The sequence below is a fragment of the Aythya fuligula genome, chromosome 1 (genome assembly GCF_009819795.1).
Source record: "Aythya fuligula isolate bAytFul2 chromosome 1, bAytFul2.pri, whole genome shotgun sequence".
NCBI classification, from domain to species: domain Eukaryota; kingdom Metazoa; phylum Chordata; class Aves; order Anseriformes; family Anatidae; genus Aythya; species Aythya fuligula.
In genome coordinates this window covers 205189504-205206246 of record NC_045559.1, presented here as the reverse complement: position 1 = coordinate 205206246, position 16743 = coordinate 205189504, and the positions used below count along the sequence as shown (strand labels likewise).

General features: G+C 58.7%; 1 protein-coding gene across 2 annotated transcripts; it reads right to left on the bottom strand.

Moving 5' to 3' along the window:
* Positions 1–455: 455 nt before the first annotated feature.
* P2RY6 (pyrimidinergic receptor P2Y6) lies at positions 456–7473 on the bottom strand. 2 transcript variants are annotated; one of them, XM_032201327.1, is made up of 2 exons: positions 7426–7473; positions 456–1507 (listed from the first exon to the last, which is right to left on the bottom strand). In XM_032201327.1, the coding sequence occupies exon 2, from the start codon at positions 1479–1481 to the stop codon at positions 495–497; it is 987 nt and encodes a 328-aa protein (XP_032057218.1). In that variant the 5' UTR covers positions 1482–1507; positions 7426–7473; the 3' UTR covers positions 456–494. The 2 variants fall into 2 exon arrangements, with proteins under 2 accessions (XP_032057218.1, XP_032057226.1); XM_032201335.1 differs by lacking the exon at positions 7426–7473 and adding an exon at positions 3693–3749.
* Positions 7474–16743: the final 9270 nt, after the last annotated feature.

Here is a 16743-nt window from a genome sequence, read left to right as displayed (position 1 = left end):
CCACAGAGGTGCCAGAAATGGTTTGTGGGGGCTGTTGGTGTTCAGGACCCCAAAACTGCCCCATAGTCTCAGTGGCGGGGCACAGAGCCATGTTCCCCAGGTGAGTACAAGCCAAAAATTCCTCTCCAGATGAGGGAAAGCTCAAAACATCTTTTGGGGGCAGAAATCCCCCCCTGAGCAGCCCACCCGGGCGGCCTCATCCCTTCTCCCCACGCTCCCACCGCCTCCTCCGTGGTCCCCCCAGTGGTTTTTATTGCTTCGGTGCTTCAGCCTCCACCAAAAGGTGGCACAAAGCAGCTAAAAAAAACCAGGACGGCGTCGAGCAACCGGCGGAGGGCAGCCCTCGGAGAGCGGGGACACCGCGTCACAACCCCCGTGGGCTGGAAGCAAGCTCTGGAAGCTCAGGAGATGTCCCCCAGGGCGCGTCCCCGTCTCCGCGCCAGGCGGCTTTGAGCCAAAAAGCGCTCCGGTGACACCGAGGTGGCCTCGTCTACCTAGGAGCCGTAGGTGACGCAGTGGTCGTGCCGCCACTTGGAGCTCATCTTGTCGAGGAGGTAGCGGGTGCTCTCGCGGAACTTGCGCTGGGTGAAGTAGAAGAGGATGGGGTCGAGGACGCTGTTCATGCTGGCGAAGGGGCGCGTGCACTTGTAGGCGATGGCGAACGCCTCCAGCAGCGGGCAGGGCAGGCCGGGCGAGGAGCGGACGATCAGGTAGATGGTCTTGGTGAGGTGGAAGGGGAAGAAGCTGATGGAGAAGACGATGACCACGATGACGATCATGCGCACGGCCTTGTCCTTCTTCTTGTGCACCGCCAGGCCGATCAGCTCGTCCCTCTGGCACAGGATGCGGGCCATGCTGCAGTAGCACCCCAGGATGGCCACGAAGGGCAGCAGGAAGCCGGTGACGGTCAGCGTGATGCCGTAGGGGAAATAGGAGGCGGAGAGGTCCGGGGGGCTCAGGTCGTAGCAGACCGTGCGGTTCCTCTGCGTGCCCGTGGAGGCGAAGACGAAGGTGGGCAGGCACTGGGCGACCACCACGGACCAGACGGCGGCGCACACCAGCCACGTCAGCTTCTTGCCTTTCTTTTTGTGCCACGAGGCCAAGGGGTGGCAGATGCCCAGGTAGCGCTGGACGCTGATGCAGGTGAGGAAGAGGATGCTGCCGTGCAGGTTGGTGTAGAACTGGAAGCGGACGAACTTGCAGGTGAAGTCCCCGAAGGGCCAGTAGTCCTTCTGGGTGTAGTTGTAGATGAGGAGAGGGAGGGAGCAGACGTAGAGCAGGTCGGCCGTGGCCAGGTTGAGCATGTAGATCATGGTGCGGGTCAGCGCCTTGCGGGCCAGCCAGATCTGCCCGATGACCACGGCGTTGAGGGGCAGCCCCAGCAGGAACACCACCGAGTAGACCAGGGGCAGCAGCACCTGCTTGAACTCCTCGTGGAAGGTGCACGAGTTCCTCCCGGCTGTGACGTTGGCCATGCTCATGGTCCCCTCTTCACCGGCGTTGGCACCTGCGGGTGACAAAAAGGGGACACTCGGTGGCTTGGCCATGGGGTGACACATCCGGGATGAACCCGGATCAGTGCATGCAACCCCATAGCCTCAACCTTCCCCATCGTGGCTTTTGGGGTCTGTTGGGTGGAAGGAGCAGCACTGTGCGGGGTGGTGGCCACTTGGGGACAGCGCGGCGGCCACCACCGCCGCCGCCCCGTGGTGCTGGCACTTTGCACAAGGCCAAGCTGCTCTTCTGCCGGATGGGCAGAGCTGCTAAAGAGGAAATTGCAGCGGAGCCTTCAGCGACGCAGCGAGCTCAGCCCTTGTCCCCTGGTCCTCTGCAGGGGGTGCCAAAACCCTACAGCGAGCCACCCGTTTTGGGAGCCGCCACCAGTGCCGAGGGACGCGCGGATGTTTCACGGGCGCTTTCATCCGGGGACAGGGAGGAGCACCTCCCTGGTTCTGGAGGTTTTGGGGTCTTGGGGGTGATGCCAGCCCATCCAGGTGGCCCCTGGGCTTCTGGGGACGAGGCCACCCGCTCCGTTATGGGGCTGGGAAGCTGCGTCCCCGAGCCAGAGGCTGCGACCAGAGCCTGCTCTGCCGGGAGAGCGGGTTGCGAGCAAGCAGTGTAAGGAGGAGGAAATAAAACCCCACAAAAGGCAGCAATCACTACAAAACCGCAGAGGCCCCGTCCCCCGCCCTGCCACCGCCACCCTGCCCATGTCGCTTCGCCGGGGCCCTCGCCTGGCACCCATGGGTGCTGAGCACGCCCGAGGTGGTTGGAGCGCCCGTGGCAGCGGCGTGCGGAGCGGCTTCTCCTGCCTCTCTCAGTTCCTCCCCGGGTCACCCTCATCCTGCAGACCTGTCTGCGACCTCGGCACCCACTTCCCCTCTTCGTGACCCCCCCGGGGCTGTGCGGGAACCAAAAGGACACTGAGGCAAGGAGAGGATGGTCAGGCTCCCTTATTTTTTTGGGGGGGGCACCAGGCTGGAGCATCAGCTCCCCTGCTGCCGTGCACCCCCTGCGTCCCCCCCTACCCCACTGCCTTCCCCCGGGGACCCCAAGGTGGAGCAGCACCCACCTCTGGATCCTCAGCCATCCCACAGCTTGTGGGGATCACTGCTGGGAAAAGGGGGAGAAGAGAAATAAGGGACGAGGTGGTCTGCGAGGTGCTGGGGGCTTACCCTTTGGGGTGCCCGGAGTGCTGGGACCCGCCGCCCGCTCCGGCTCCTGGCTGCGTCTGCAGCCCCGGGGGTTGTGCAACGCTTCCCCTTCCTGCCCCGACACAGCACCCCGGTGCTGGATGGGGAACTGAAACTGGGGTGAGCAGGGTGGACACGGCGGGGTGGGCACGCACGGCACCGTATGGCCCCGCAGTGCAAACAGGTGCCCATTAAGACACACGGACCCCAAAACACGTGTGTGCACCCCCAGCACACCTACACACACGTGTGCACCCCCCTTACAGACCCCTGTGGACACGTGTGCACCCCTATGTCCCTGCACATGTAGGGACACCCCCTACACATACACCCCACACACCCCATACCCTAAAAACTCAGCACCCGGCCACCCAGTGACATTTGGGAAACGCCACCGGGGCAGGGAGACGCGCCCGGGTGGGGATGTGACAACGGTGCCACCGTGCCACCAGCACCCATGGGTGCCCCGGGCCACCTGGGTGGGTTTTGGGGCTGGGATCTAGGGTTGGGAGTTAAAGAAGAAGAATGGAAAAGGGCAGAGGCTGGGACGGGGCAGCTCCAGCTGCCACCGGTGCCACCTGTGGCCACCGAGCTGGGACTGTCACCAGAGCATTCCCCTGGGTGCTCAGCGGGACGTGCTCCGTGCCAGCACCCTGCCTGCCCCGGGAGGTGTGATTTTCAGAGCTCATTACCCTCTTTACCAATTTTTTCCCCCAAAATACCCCTCCCAGGTGGTGCAAATCACAGCCGCGAGCACAACCTTTCGATTAGGCACCAGAGAAGCCCCCCCCAGCTGCCCAGAACCGCCCCATTTGCACCCCGCCACCTCCAAAGCTTCCAAATTTTGAGCAAAACCACAGCAGACGCTCGCTCTTTCCCATCTCCTCCACCCTCTTCCATCGGTGGCTGATAACACCAGGACTTCGCTGGCCCATTTTCGGCTCCGTTCCCGCATCCCCGCTGCCCTCGCCCCCCTCCTCCTCCCTCCCCAAACCCCACCTTTTATATTTCTAAACCTGGCTCAGCCGCGAGCGGAGCAAATCCTTTTGCCTCCCCGAATGCTGCGGCTGCTTCCCAAATCCCTCACTGGATGCAACGTGGGATCCTTGCAGGCTTTGCCACTGAAATGACTAATATTTACTAAATACGTGCATCCTTCCCCCAAATAATGCAGTGACTACGTCTGCTCTTCTCCCTTTCAAAGCAGGGAGCTGTCGTCATGCCCGGCACGTGCACGCTGAGCCTGTTCCTTCTTTTTAAACCTAAATTTGTCTCCCCTCTTACAGAGGAATTGGATGTTCCCCCTTGCTCTTTTCCAAGCAGCTCGCTGCTTTTTTCAAGAAAAAAAAAAAAAAAGGCCACAGATGCGGGCGAAAGCCTTGTGGCACGGTGCCGGCCCATGCTCCGGGCTCGTGGCGAGGGACGATGTGACAAGGGTCGGGGTTTGTCCTTCCCGGCACCAGGGGTGGTTCCCGGATCCATCCCTCCTCTCCGGGAAGTGTTCCCGAGAACAAAGCGGGTCGGGTGCGGACGTTTGGTTGGGGTTTTTCATGAAATAGGGGGCACAATCATTGAAAGAGTCCCTTCTGCCCCAAAAAACACCCGAGTTAGAAGCGGCACCCTGCTCCAAGAGGTGGCCTTTGCTCGGCGTTTTGCCCTCTTTAGCAGATTTTGCCCCAAAACCACCTCTCCCAGGAGCGATTGCAAGAGGATGCTGAGGGATGTGCCCAAGGCTACGTGCACAGCCAGTGGCAGAGCGCTCCCGTCCCAAAATGAGCAGCACCAAAAGCACCACGGGCAGCCAAAAAACAACCCCAAAACGGGCTGCCCTGACGCCACGGCGATGGGCACGGGGCAAAACCCGGTGCCAACGGTGGGGAAGGGGCTGCCCCGTGCCAAGTGGGGGCTCTGCAGGGTGGCATTTATCACCGGGGGGTGGGAGAAGAGGGGAGCAGCACGTGGGGAGGGCAGGAAAGGGAAGGAGAAGTGGGGTGCTCTGCGGGCAGACGAGGAAAAAAAATGGGGGGGGGGGGAAGCCACATCGGGGAGGCTTCTGGTGCTGCGCCGCCGTGGAAGCGAAAGCGGCGGCTCAGCAGATTTGCAGCCCTGGATGCGATGGGAAATCTCCAATTATTGATTCCCGGAGGAGCTGGGAGATCGATGAGGCCGGTTTGGGTTTTGGGGGCACGGCTGGGTGCTCGCCCCATGCGCACCCCGGTGTCCGCAGGCACCCCCCGCCCCCCTTCTCCCTCCTGCTCGTGCTTTGGTGCCCCAGCTGCAAAATAAACCCAAAGACAGCTCCGGGCTCGAAACCCGCTGGGTTGCACACCACACCTTGTGCAATATAAGTGGAAATCAGGAGAATTTGGGGCAGAATTGCCTCCGGCACCCCTCATTGGTAACATTTCCTCGAGACACCCCGGTGTTGTTACAAACCCTGCTTGGGGCAGCTCCCAGGAGCATCCCACGGGTGGCAGGACAGAATTAGGGACACGAAGGGATCCCGCAGGTTCGACGTGGCCAGGATCACCCCTTTCTCCCCGCACCCTTTTTCCCTGCGTGGGGAGGGAGAAGCCCCTTTTGCCGAGATGCTCTGGGCACGCCAGCCCTCCCCGTGCACGAGACGCATTTGCAAACCCATTATGCATGAAATAAAACAAATCTGCGCCGCCAGAGAGGGCTCCGGGGAAGGGATTAAGCAAAGCAGGTTCGGGAGGTGATGTGAGAAGGGGAAAACATGTAGCTCGGGGCTGTTTTCCTGCTCAGGAAAACAACCCCACACCTCCCATGGGCTTTTTTTTTTTTTCGGGTCCTTCCTCCTGCAGCCCCCACGGAGCGGGATTAGGGGGCAAGGAGCACGAAGGGGAGGTTTTGGGACAGGGACTGGGCAGCTCACAGCCCCCACTGGGTGTAGGGTTTGTACAAACCCGTGGGTGTTTACCCACAATGGGATATTTACACCCAGATGCTGCCCCACATGTACACACAAACATATAGGTGGGTCTATAAACCCATAAATACGGGACTCACCTCCCCCCCCTTTGTATTTACAGCTCGATTTAAGCTTCTGTCCCCGTTTATACCTCTGTCCCTACAGCTGTACGTACCCATATCTGTATGGGTACGTACACAAAAAGGCTCCCAGCACCCCCCAGGTGGTTTTAGGGCAGATTTTAGGATGCTCCGCGTGCATCCCCAGGGACCCCAAGCACGTCCCCGATTGCCCGTGCCGTGGGAGGGAGCAGAGGGATTGGGGAGCATCGGGGGGAACCCGTCCCGCTGAGCTTCACCCCTGCTTTTGGGGTCACAGAGGGGTTTTGAGCCCCGCTCTGCAGCACCAGCTGCTCGACCTCCCCAAAATCCCATATCCACCGGGGGACTGGGCAGCTGCTGGCGAGGTGGACACGTCCATGCTCAGCCGGATCCCTGAGATGGGATGGGACGAGAGGGGTGCCCGTTTTAGGGAAAACACCCCCAAACCCCTGATCTGGGCTGCAGGGGGGAGCCAGGGAGACCCCAAGACCCCGACCTGGGCTGTAGAGGGGAGCAGGGGAGACCCCAAGACCCTGACCTGAGCTGTAGGGGGGAGCCACGGAGACCCCAAGACCCTGATCTGGGCTGCAGGGGGGAGCCGGGGAGACCCCAAGACCCCGACCTGGGCTGTAGGGGGGAGCTGGGCAGACCCCAAGACCCTGATTTGAGCTTAGGGGGAGCCGGGGAGACCCCAAGACCCCGACCTGGGCTGTAGGGGGGAGCTGGGCAGACCCCAAGACCCTGATTTGAGCTTAGGGGGAGCCGGGGAGACCCCAAGACCCCAACCTGGGCTGTAGGGGGGAGCAGAGGAGACCCCAAGACCCCGACCTGGGCTGTAGGGGGGAGCCGGGGAGACCCCAAGACCCCGACCTGGGCTGTAGGGGGGAGCCAGGGAGACCCCAAGACCCCGACCTGGGCTGCAGGGGGGAGCCAGGGAGACCCCAAGACCCCGACCTGGGCTATAGGGAGGAGCCGGGCAGACCCCAAGACCCCGACCTGGGCTGTAGGGGGGAACCGGGCAGACCCCAAGACCCTGATTTGGGCTTAGGGGGAGCAGGGGAGACCCCAAGACCCCGACCTGGGCTGTAGGGGGGAGCCGGGCAGACCCCAAGACCCCGACCTGGGCTGTAGGGGGGAGCCGGGCAGACCCCAAGACCCTGATTTGGGCTTAGGGGAAGCCGGGGAGACCCCAAGACCCCAACCTGGGCTGCAGGGGGGAGCCCCCAAGACCCTGATTTGGGCTGTAGAGGGGAGCAGGGGAGACCCCAAGACCCCGACGTGGGCTGTAGGGGGGAGCCGGGCAGATCCCAAGACCCCAGCCCACTCCCCACGGGTGACGGGTGCAGGGACTGGCCGTGCTATGGGCATGGGGCTGGGGGGCTAAAGCCAGCCGTGACCCCCCCCTAGATCCCAAAAAGAGCCCTCCTGAGGGACCTCAGACACCATTGGGGTGCCCACTATCACCCCAAAAAAAGCAGTGGGCGAAACCCAGGACCAAATCCTTCCCCCCCACCACGCCGATCCCTCTCCCACCCTGACCACTCCACCCCGATCCTACCCGGATCCCTCTGCCCGGGTCGGGTTCGCTCCCTCCCTATTTGGGCTGGATTTGTCCCGATTCAACCCAAACCTCCCCTGGTTGGCCTCATCCTGCCCGGCTCGGCTCGGTTTGGGTTTTTTTTTGGGGGGGGGCACTTACCGGCAGCCGGGATGCTCCGGGGTGGCGGCGGTGTCGGTATTGGGAACACGGGGGGGGCCCCGTTGTTGCCCTCCGGGTCCCCGCTCCGCCCCGTTCCGCCCCGCTCCGCCCCGCTCCGCACCATCCGGCACCTGCGGGGGGGACGGGAAAAAAAAGGAGGGGGACACGGCTGGGAAAGGAGGGAAAAAAGGGTGGGGGGATAGGTGGGTGGGGGGGCAGACGGATGGGGAAGAGTTGGGTGGGGACCAGATGGGTGGGGGCGCAGGGCTGGGTGGGATGCGTAATGGGATTTGGGGTGTGTGGCTGGATTTGGGGTGTGTGGATGGATTTGGGGTGCGCGGCTGGATTTGGGGTGTGTGGATGGATTTGGGATGTGTGGCTGGATTTGGGGTGTGCAGCTGGATTTGGGGTGCACGGCTGGATTTGGGGTGTGTGGATGGATTTGGGGTGTGTGGATGGATTTGGGGTGTGCAGCTGGATTTGGGGTGTGTGGATGGATTTGGGGTGTGTGGATGGATTTGGGGTGTGCAGCTGGATTTGGGGTGTGTGGATGGATTTGGGGTGCACGGATGGATTTGGAGGGGAAGCCTGGATTGGGGGACAGACTGATGGGGTCACAGTTGGATGGGGACTAGCTGGATGGGGGAAATATTTGAATGGGGTACAGCTGGATGGGGGTGCACAGCTGGATTTGGGGTGCACGGCTGGATTGGGGGAAATATTTGAATGGGGTACAGCTGGATTTGGGGTGCACAGCTGGGTTGGGGAACAGATGGATGGGGGAAATATTTGAATGGGGTACAGCTGGATTTGGGATGCACAGCTGGATTGAAGAACAGATGGATGGGGGAACATCTGGGTGGAGAACAGCTGGATGGGGTTGCGCAGCTGGATGGGGAACAGCTGGATACGCAAGGACTGTGGGGTGGGGGCACATCTGGATGGGGCAGCTCAGTTGGATGGGAAGCACAGCTGGAGGAGGTCTCCCATTGCCCCCATGCAAATATCTGGGTGAAATGGGGTGTTGGGGTGCTCCTAAATCCCACCCCAAATGGGGTTTGCAGGGTGAAGGTTTCCTGCCCCATCCCACAGCTGGCTGACCCCATCCAACAGCCGGATCACCCTATAAGTGTGGCGAGCAGCCGGGCATCGGGGTCGGGTTTTCCCCACGGTGCTGGTGAGCGGGGCTGGGGCTGCAGCGGGGCGAGGAGCAGAGGAGGTGGCAGCACCTTCACCACTCATTAACCCGGCCCTAAAGGCAGCAGCGTGCTTCCTGAGCAGGGCTATTAAAGGGCAATAAGGAAAGGAGCCCGGGGCACGCGGGTGGTGGGAAAGAACCCAAGCATAAAGAGCCCGAGGATGCTGGTACCCCATGGGGCGGTGGGCTCTGTAGGATCCTGTGCTCAGCCCAGTTTTACCCCATAAATTATCCCTTTTTCTTCTTTTTATGGGGTTTCATGGGGGTGGGTGCCTGCCATCATCCCAGGTAACGGGACACGATGCTCCCCACGGAGCTGCGCGCCCCCACTACGAGCCGTAGGGTTTGGGGCACGGGCTCCGGCTGTAGGATTGGGGCCGGGGAGACGGAGCAAAAGCGCCTGGGTTCCTGCTGGCGCCTGCACCGGCACGGACAACGCGGGCTTTCATCGATCCTGGCGCTGCAGCCCTGCAGGGAGATGGGCTCTGGCAGGAGAAACCGTGAATATTCGCAGCCACAGCCAGGCTGGAGCCATCCAACTCGGCCCCGGGGCTGCCCGCGCTGGCGGGGATGGCTCGGTGCCCCGCCGAAAATTCCCATCCGCCACGGGGGGAGCAGGAAAAACTGGGGGAAAAAGTGTCTGTCTGTGGAGCGGAGCAGAAAACACGCCTTGCGCAAACACGCCCGGCAGCGTTCTGAGGAAACCCCAAAGTTTTCCCTATAATTTGGGGGAAATGGGGCTGAGAACGGCCACAGCTCGCTCCTGCGATGGGCGGCAGGGCCCCTGTCCTGCCTCCGTCTGCGGGGCAGGGGGAGAAAAGCTGAAATCCTCCCCCCGCGCTTGTCCTTGAGGGTCCCCAAGGTGAGCTCGGCCGTGGGGACACGCCGTAAATAGGGCGAGGAGCCTGAAAAACACCGAGGAGCAGCCGCTCCTGGCTGCCCGCCAGCCCTATCCACCCCATCCCTGCAGCAGCCGGGATAAACAGGAGCCCCAAACCCCAAACAATTCCGGGGTTGAGCAGGGATGAATAGAGGGAAATTGTTTTTTTTCACCCCAATTTCAGCCGCTTGGTTGGGTGAGCTGTGAGGCTGCACGCCAGCAGACACGATTATTATTATTTTTTGCTTGCAAAACCAGAGGGTTTCTGGCCCATTCGGAGGTCGGTCGACAAGTTACGTGGTTTTTTTTTTTTTTTTTTTTGGCCGTGCTTTGGGTAATCAAAAGAAATTTCCTCCTGGAGATGTCGTCGCTGATTACAGACGCGCAGACGTCTCTGGATGGGACCTGGCTTCTTGCAAACACCGCTGGGCCCCGGGTGAAGCGAAGGCTGACGGCCTCCGAGCCTCGTCCCCGGGCTCCCCTTCCCTCTGCCTCCACGAGCACCGGTGATTTGGGGCCGGGAAATTTCAGATTCAGGGAAATGAGCGTTTTTGAGCCAGGCATTTTAACAGCTTTTTTTTTTTTTTTTTTTTTTTTTTTTTTAATGCAGGCACAGAGGAGAGGAAGCTCTCTGGGGGAATTAACGGGGGAAAGCGAGCGGGTTCCTCTCTGCCTGTCACCAATCGAATTAACCCCTGGCAGAACAGCCTGGCCTGGTGGCTGGATTCGGCCTCACGAGACTTTTGGGGCCGCCTGGTGTCTGCCCCTCCGGCTGGATGCTCCCAGTAATCCCATTACGGGTGCCCTTGGTGCCTTCCCCACCCAAGGGTGGACCAAGCACCGGGGGCTTGCACCTCTCCAGGACAGCCACCACGGGCAGGGGACGTCCCCACGAGGGGTACCAGGGTGTCCCCATGCTGGGGACGAGGACCAGCTGCCCCCATCCTGCCTCCGGCTCCTCCAGCTCACCAAACCGGAGGCGGCTGGCGCGAAAAATCTCATTAGGCCGAGCTATTTGCAATGGAAATGAGGCCGGTTCCTCCGTGCCCTTTTCCTGACAGCTCCAGCCTGCCAGGTGGCCGGCCTGGCCGAGCTTGCTAATGGCGAGGCGATGTTTGATCTCTTTTTTCTCTTTTTTTTTAGCCATCTTCCAGTAAATTCTTCCCCAAGGCAGTGCAGAGATTTGCGGCCATGCGGACACCCCAAATCCCAGCAGGAGCTGCCTGCATTTGGGCAGGGTGAGGCCCCAAATGCCATTTTTTTGGGCAGGGAAGGCGTTTGGTGGAGAAGGTCCCATCCCTTGAGGGGTCCCAGGGCCATATTTTGGGGGATCCAGCCCCAGCTCCCCTCCGGACGGTGCTGAGATCCCCGCAGCAGCCTCGAGCCCGACGCTCCCACTCCTCCAGGGCTCCGTGGGAGCCCGGCAACCTCGCCTTTCTTGGGAATTTGGACAAAAAAAAAACGTTGATTTGGCTCCTGACGTACAAGGACCTGCCGTTCCCATGTCTCAGCATTTCTCAGGAAGCGTGTTTCAGACTGCTTTCTTCCCCAACCTGCCTCCCTAAAGCCCCGGGGACGTCAGCGGGGCAGGAAGGGGGAGCTGAGCCTCTCCTTGCCCAACGCGATGATGATGATGATGATGGGTGACTTCATCTTCACAGGCTTCCTTTCCTTTTCATGAGCACACCCAGACGTGTCTTGGAGACTCGGGGCCACTTCCATTTCGCTTTTCCTTTCTCCACAACCCTAAAGGAGCTGAGCAGGGCACGGTGGGGGCTTCGTGTCTCCCATTTCACCCAGGATTTCAGCAGAAGGAAGGTGCTGGGTGCTTGGGAGGCAGCCTGGGTGCCGGACACCTCACCTGGAAGGTGGCTTTTGCCACCTCATTGTCACAAATCATTTCTCTTTGTCCCTCCGAGGACAGAGCTGGGGTCGTGTGGCATTTTTGGCTCGCCGCCTCCGGGCTTCTCGGCTTTCCGCTCCGTGTCCACGGGGAAAGATTAGCAAGGCAAAGCACACGAGACCCGCAGATACCTCCACTGTTTCCCATCCGGGAAAGACTTAAAATAACTTCCCCTCTACTTGTTGCTGTTTCCTCGATCACTTGTTTGCTTTGGCTGGCTGGCCAGAAGCAGGTCTCCAGCTGCAGAGCTCTCCGGGCAGCGGGTTTTGGAGACGCCAGCCCTTGGGTGCCACCGTGCCACCAGGATTTGGGCACCCCCAACACCTCCGGGCACACCTGTAGGGCAAAATTTGCTGGGTTTAGGCTGAAAAAAAGGCATTTAAGGTATGGAGCACTACAATGGGCTCTGTGATTATGGCTCAAACCCATAACCAAAGCGTCCCACCGTGCCCCGATGTGCTGCCGAGGTTGTCACCCTCCTGGGGTCACCCAGCGCTTGGGTCTTAGGGACGGGCTTGGCCAGGCTGTGGGGACAGCCAGCTGAGCTGGGCTGCTTTCCCAGAAATTAGCCTGATTGCTGTTAATCAAAAGGCATCGTTTGAGTTTCCTCCTGGATCTGATGCAGCAGCCGAGGGTGAGAACAGGGCAGGCTGCTCCCCGGGCTCCCCAGGAGCCCTACAACACTGCCACGAGTCCCAAGCACTTCATGGCAATGATGATGTCCAAATTCCACAGCAATAGGCAGAACAAAAAGCCTTAAAATACAACAGGCAAAGCACTTTGAATTCCCACACTGCAGATTTAATGCTCTGCATTTCAACAAGGAGATTTTTCTTTGCCAAGGCGCTTGGCAAGGGCGGCCCTGCACCAGCGCTCCTCCGTCCTACAGACAGGACCACCCGGCTTCCCAACCCCAAAAAAAGCTCAACGCGATGTTCCTGCTGTCTTGGCAGCTCCCAGTGCCTCTTTGGGGCAGCTCCAGCTGGGGACCCTTGAGGTACCCAAATTCCAGCCTGGTTTGGGGTATCTCAACCCAAAACATCCCATGGGGGCGATTTGGTGCTGCTGCGGAGCCCCTCCGGGGGCTGCATCTCCCTAAGGGACACCGTGACAGAGCAGCGAGAGGCAGACAGGGGAAGAGCCCGTTGCAAAGGGGACCAAACTGGACGTTTCTTTTATTTTAGGAACGGAAATGAGGAAAACATCTGCTTCGTGTCCGGCACCACCAAAGGAGAGCTCTGCCCACACGTTCGCGCGCTTCTCCCTTTCGGTTCTGCTTTATGGAAAAGCACACCAGGCCCCGTCACACGGGGCGAAACGGGAAGCCCGGTCCCAAGGGGGGCTTTTCAATTCCAGAAGCTGACTCTCTTTCTTCCAGGAAATCAATTGTGATTTTCTGGAAGAGGGCAGAGTGACAGAAACAAGACAGGTTTTAGGAACAAGCTTTCCCCTTCCATCAGCGGCAGGTGGGCAGGCTCGGCACAAACACTCAGGCAATTAAACTGAACGCAGTTTTAGCATTTTATAGGAAGATTTTGGGGATAAACCTGATGCCAACACATTGATTGATGGATACCAGGTTATTCTGTGCTGGCTGATGGGCAGGGACCAAACCACTTTCCAGGATGGACTCGGTTTTTGGAGGGATGCGCTCCCCGCTTGGCAGCGCTCGGAGCAGCATCAACCTTGGCAGCATCTTCCAAACAAACCTCGGAGCAGTGCCGGTGCCCAGACGTTTTGTACAAACACGGAGGTGAAACTATAACAAGGGAAATAACAAGTCCTGGGGGGTCCCAGCCGTCAGCTGTCGGGGTTGGGCAGCCCAGGCAACGCTGCTGCTCCTTCCCTCTCGTCGTGGGGGTTTGCGAGGCTGGGCTTGGGTCCCACCTGGGCTTGGGTGCTGCGGGGATGAAGGTGGTGTTTTGGGGACATGGGGGGGATGGCCAGGCTCGGGGAGATGTGCTTGGCTGATGTGGAGCTCCCTGGAGGATTTAAGAGCATCTTGCTTAAAGCCCCGATGTGCCCATCACTGCTGGCAGGGGGAGGTTGGACTGGGGATGTCCTGAACCCCATCCAGCTTGGCCTGATGAGCCTGTGCCCATGCTGCCATCACAGATTTAGGGAGAAAACTCTAAAATAAAAGGAGCAGAGGTGAAGAAAGACCCCTGGGTTACCCCTTGGGAAAGATGGCCACAAGTAGAGGGAGGTGGGCTGCAGCCTGCTGTGGGCTCGGAGGAGGTGAATCCAGCTGCTCCCCTGTGCTACTTGGCCTGGGCTCTACGGCTCGGTGATGGGTTGTGGACATTGGGTCAGGCTCAAAACACTTGCAAAAATATCCTATTGCCTGCTCAGAGCCAGAAATATTGCTGTGCTGCTCCCCATTAGGGTTACGGCTGGATGCAACACCAAGCTGTGGGTGGAAGGGCAGACATCACCTGGTGGATCCCAGTGTCCACGTGGGACAGGAGCAATCCGTGCCTCAGTTTCCCCAGCTGCACGCAGGGACGAGTGCCCAGTTTCTAGCAAACCCCTAAAAATGCACCAGGGCCCCCAAAAGGAGGTCGCAGCCCCAGCTGCAGCTCCTGGACCCAGCCGCCCTCAGCCAGCCCCGGACCTGCCCAAGCCAAAAATGCCCAAGCAGGTCCGTCCCGTTCGGGATGTGTTGCACAAACAAGAAGGCAGCGAAATTCTCTGCATTGGCGGGGAGGGGGAGGGAGGAGAGGAGGAGGGGAATTTGCCGGCAAACGAGATCAGCTTGTTCCCTGCGTGTGTCGGCAGGCAGCGCGGGCAGCAGTGGGTGGCCTGGCTCACGCCGCCGCGCTCGCTGCACTTTCTGCAGGGCACCGGTCTCTCCGGTGTCTGTAATTTTTCATCCTTCTTCCCACAAATAGCTTTATGCATTTATTTTATTAATTTCATTGCATTGCATTGGATTTTTATTGCATTGCATTGCATTTTTATTTCATTGTATTGCATTTTTATTTCATTGCATTGCATTACGTTGCATTTCTTTGCATTTACTTTCCTTTCATTGCATCACATTGCATCGCATTTCCTTGCATTGCGTCACGTTGCATCACATTTCCTTGCATTTACTTTCCCTGCCTTTAATTTCCTTGCGTGGCACCTCATTGCGCTGCATTTATTTGCCACGTGGGCACTGACAAACAGCTTAGACCCAGAGCCAGGCTTGTGGACAGAGAGCCGTGAAGCACTTGAAACTCTTTCTGCAGGCTGCAAGCTGCTGGTGGCTGGGCTCCTGCCTTTCCGTGCACATCTAACTGATCTCAGCAGGGTGGAAGCTGCTCTAACATAAACTTTAGGGATAAAACAGCCAGATATAAGATCAACAGAAGGTCGTTTTCTTTCCAAGGGGGAATGGAAGAAAGCAGGGCAGCTGGTGCTGGTAAATCACGGCGATGACTCCGCTCCTGGGTACGGCTCCGTGGGCTGGACACACAATAGCAGGAAGCCACGCTGCTTTCAAGCAGGGATTGAGCAGCCGGGTGACACCGGCAGTGGTTATCTGTGACCAGGAGCTTTGAGGCAGTGAATTTGGATACAGATGGCTCCTCTCACCCCGTTTGCGGTGCTATCGTGGGTCTCCTGCAGGTCACCGCCTCCCAGCTGGGTCTGCAGCAGCCAGGATGTGGCAGGAGGATTGCAGCCTTCCTCCTGGCAGGGTGACAGCCGAAATGCACCGAGCTGTACGTGGTCATTATTGATCCAGTTTGGAATTGCTGGGAAGCCCAGGCGGGCTCCAGTGTTGCTGATCTGCTCTGGAGCCCCTTGCCCCAGCTCGCACTGTGCCAAAAAAAGCTAGAAATTACTCCAAATCTCTCATTTTACATCACTCTTCTTCCTTCCACACCCCTTTCCAGAAGATAAACATTGGGGCTAGGGGAAGCACCTTCAGCATAAACAGAAAAAAATCTTGTGAAATAGGCTTAATTCAACATATCCAGTAACCCTGGGCATTCCTGCTTCCTTCCTGTTATTATCTGACACCAGTCTCTATTCTTGGATGCTCAGAAACGTGCATTCGAAGGGAAGCTGAACAATAACAAACAGGATTAAAATAAAACAGAAACATTAGTGGGGATGGTGTACGAGAAGCTGGCTGTATTTCCAGTAAGTTTGGAGGCGAAACTCCAGCACGGGGACGTGACTGCGCCGTGCTCCAGACCTTTTTTTTGCGTCACTGTCGGAGGAGAGGTAAGTGTGGTGCTGGCTCCAGGACCAGCTGAGAACAGAGAAGCTGGCGGGCTTGGATGTGTTCGATTTAAGCTGGTCCATCTCAGCAGTGTGGCTGAAACATCACACGAGCAGTGGGGTCTTCTCCAAAATGGTTTGCGCCGGGCTCCAGCCCTGAGACGCATGGCTCTAAGTGGTCATCCTCGTCTTCCAGAGGCCAAGGGCATAAACTGCTACCAGGGGGCTACAATTAAGCATGACATTCATTAAATCTCTTTCTGCCCAGCACCTTGACTTATGTGTTTTATCTCAGACTTAATACAAAATGTTGGTTTTTTAACACTGAGTTATGAGCAGGTGCAAACGCCTCTTAGCTAACCAAAACCTTTGGGCATGATGCACTACGCAGTCTCCTCTCACCTTGGGGCTCCTGAATGTGCCTCTCTGCTCAGCCCCTGGCTGAGTTGCATACCATAAGGCTGATCTGTGCCTATCTGAGTCTCTAAATGCCCCAATCCCTCGTATTTTCAGGGTACCATATGGTCCATAAGTCAATGCAACAATCACCTGTTTTGGCCATTCCCATGTGGGTAGATCACAGCCTCCAGAAACAGCACCTGCCCCTGTAGTGTTTGCACGTGCACAATGTCCTTTTGTCTGCAAAGAACCAGGAAAACCCAAGGGCTTGGTCCCACCCTGCCAGCTGCCAGATGAGCTCCTCCGTTTGCTCTTCTCACTCTTCCTTGCTCTGCCTTTCAGCAGACCAGCCCTGCTCCTCCCTCCTCTGCAAGCCCATCTCTTCCCAGGAGTTACCACACATGAGAACATCTCCTCTTTTACCAGAGATGTCACCAGCTTGCTCTGCACGGACAAGTGTCCTGGTGTGTGCAGACTGGTTGATTTATTCGGGCATCTTCCAAGCAGATGTCTCCAGTGGGTTGAGTTCCTCCCTTGCATGCATGGCAAGTCCCTGTAGGCACCATGCAGGGCTTGAGGAACTCAGAAATGTCCACAAAGGTCCTTGGACTGTCACGTAAGTCCTAGGGCTGTCACATAAGTCCTAGGGCTGTCACATAAGTCCTAGGACTGTTGCTTGGCAAGAGGAAGACGTGCTCACACCAGCAGGGAATGTGAAACGTCTTG